The following is a 2,141-nucleotide window of genomic DNA, read 5'->3' as shown; positions in this document are numbered from 1 at the left end:
TGGACTTCCTGATAGTAAAGAATTACAATAGTCCAGCCTTGAAGTAATCAGATGTGATATCTGCTGGGCTGCTGCCTTCAACAGCTTAGATTATAGGGTTTGGCCTATTTTTTTAGTTTTTAGTCCTGTTTCTTTCTTTGACACGCATTGACTGAAAAAGTCTTATTAAACAAGGATTTGAGATCTGGTGTTTCTTCATTCAGCCAACATTTTATTCCGACACTGCAAGGGAGAGCAGATACCCTGCTGCCAATATTCCTGCCTGTTCGGGTCACAGGTTTTCCACAACTGCTGAAGAAGAACAGGGAAAGATTTCCACTGACAGGATAGACAGTTTCTCACAAACTGAAGCATTTGTTGATGTAACCTTGACAGTCTAGCCTCCTACCATAACATCTAAAACTGTAAAACAGCTTCTTAGGCGTCACTAAGATAAGACCTGTACCTAGAGCGAATACTTTTAAGAGTAAGTAAATAAATATTAGTACTCATAGTTAACAGGAGAAGGGAGGTGATAGTAAATGGATTTTCTGACCACTCATGAAAACTTTCTTACAACTAGTCTGCCTAGTTTCCTGTTTCCTGTTACTTTTTCTGTAAAGTCATCTCAGGTCCCTGTAAAGATTCATTCAACAGTTCAGTTCATTTGAATTAAAGTTGGTCACCAACTCTGTGTTGTTTTAATGTGGGGATCATAAAGTTTGCTGGAAAATAAGAGTGAGAGTTCAAAGTACCTTTATGCCTCCCTTGGTCCTCCTTATGTTCTTCTTCTTGTTGGGATCAGCTTCAGCCGGCAGTTTGCTGCTGTTGGAGTTATCAGACAGCTTCCGAGCCAAGGCTGAAATAAAATCATAATAACAAAATAAAATCAACAATTCCGATAGTTTTTAATTAGCTCAGGTCGCTGAAGTGAAGCAGTAGAAATAAAAGTGAGTCTGTATAAGTTTCCAGCCATAATGCTGAATGTTTGAGTCAGATACTCACCCTGCTGGCCCACCGGTGTCCTGCTGGGGTTCTTCTGTGTGGGACGTTTAGGAGATGACTCCGGCCGCGGAGCAACTGGCTGAATGGGTCTCGTCTGTTTTGCTGATAGCCTCTTAAGGCTTACTTGTCTCTTTTCAATCATCTCCTGAACATCTTCCAGCCGTTTGAGGGCCCTGAGCACATTGCCCTGCAAACCGATCTCAAAATGAAATGGCCAAAAAATATTCTTTAAATCATGAGTTTACCAACGTTATTGTTCTGTGAGGCGCACCTTTATATCCTCTGATAGGACGCTCTCATACTGGTTGTGAAGGTTCCTCAGTTCTGTCACTTGGTTCTTTTCTGCCGACTCCAAAAAGTGTTGGATGTCTATTAAAGCTGATTCTGCCCCTTCCTGGGACTGACACTTATCCACCGCTTGGGAAGCCAGCAGGTAGATCCCTGACTCACACCACTGGTTAATCTAGACAGAAAATACCAACAGCTTAGAGCCCAGCCAGGTTAGGATGCATGATTACAGGTGAATGTTAGACCTGAGTATTTATCCAGTGTAATAAATACGCTGCTGATAAAATCTGGAGGCCAGATAAGCAGCAAACTAAACTCTCACTAAACTCCAGTCACCAATTATTATCAGGCTTCTGCTGCATTAGTAGCAGGTTTGGGCGATGAATGATAATAAATAAATAAATAAATAAATAAATAAATAAAGGAAGCTCATTTACTACGAGCATCATTTACTTTCTCGAACATTAAAGGTTGGAATGTTTAATTCTATATCAAAATTTGTCAGCTGTTTACACAAAGCTTATACAAAATGAAATTTGAGTTTTTACAGTTTCCAGAACATTTCCATTCCTTAAAGTGCAGCAGTGTCAAATGTAAACTTTGGGGGAAAAAACATGGTGCAGCAAACACATCGATGTGGAAGTTCACAGCATTAATATATATGCTGCAAATCTGCAGTATTTGGTTTGGTGTCATCAGTGAGATGCAGAGTCTGAGATTTAGAGTTTTCTCAGCAGTTCATCAGTGTGATGGCGGTGGGGAAGAAGCTGCTGCAGAACCTGCTGGTCCTGCATTGAATGCTGTGAAGCCTCTTCCCAGAGGGCAGCAGTCCATGGTGGGGGGGGGTCATTGATGATGTCAAGGGACAC

General features: G+C 41.2%; 1 protein-coding gene across 1 annotated transcript in view; it reads right to left on the bottom strand.

Annotated features, from left to right (window-relative positions):
* The window catches only part of LOC107100649 (guanine nucleotide exchange factor DBS-like), a 96,200-nt gene that overhangs the window by 49,752 nt on the left and 44,307 nt on the right, over nt 1–2,141 (bottom strand). Inside the window, exons 11-13 of the mRNA XM_015399218.1 lie at nt 1,256–1,447; nt 985–1,171; nt 735–838 (exon numbers count right to left, since the gene is read on the bottom strand). Of these exons, the coding sequence (XP_015254704.1) occupies nt 735–838; nt 985–1,171; nt 1,256–1,447 (483 nt within the window). The remainder of the gene's footprint in view (nt 1–734; nt 839–984; nt 1,172–1,255; nt 1,448–2,141) is intronic.

The sequence above is a fragment of the Cyprinodon variegatus genome, unplaced genomic scaffold (assembly GCF_000732505.1).
Source record: "Cyprinodon variegatus isolate N-32 unplaced genomic scaffold, C_variegatus-1.0 Scaffold996, whole genome shotgun sequence".
Lineage (NCBI taxonomy): Eukaryota > Metazoa > Chordata > Actinopteri > Cyprinodontiformes > Cyprinodontidae > Cyprinodon > Cyprinodon variegatus.
The sequence above is the reverse complement of the archived record's forward strand: the minus strand, read 5'-3'. Positions and strand labels throughout refer to the sequence as shown.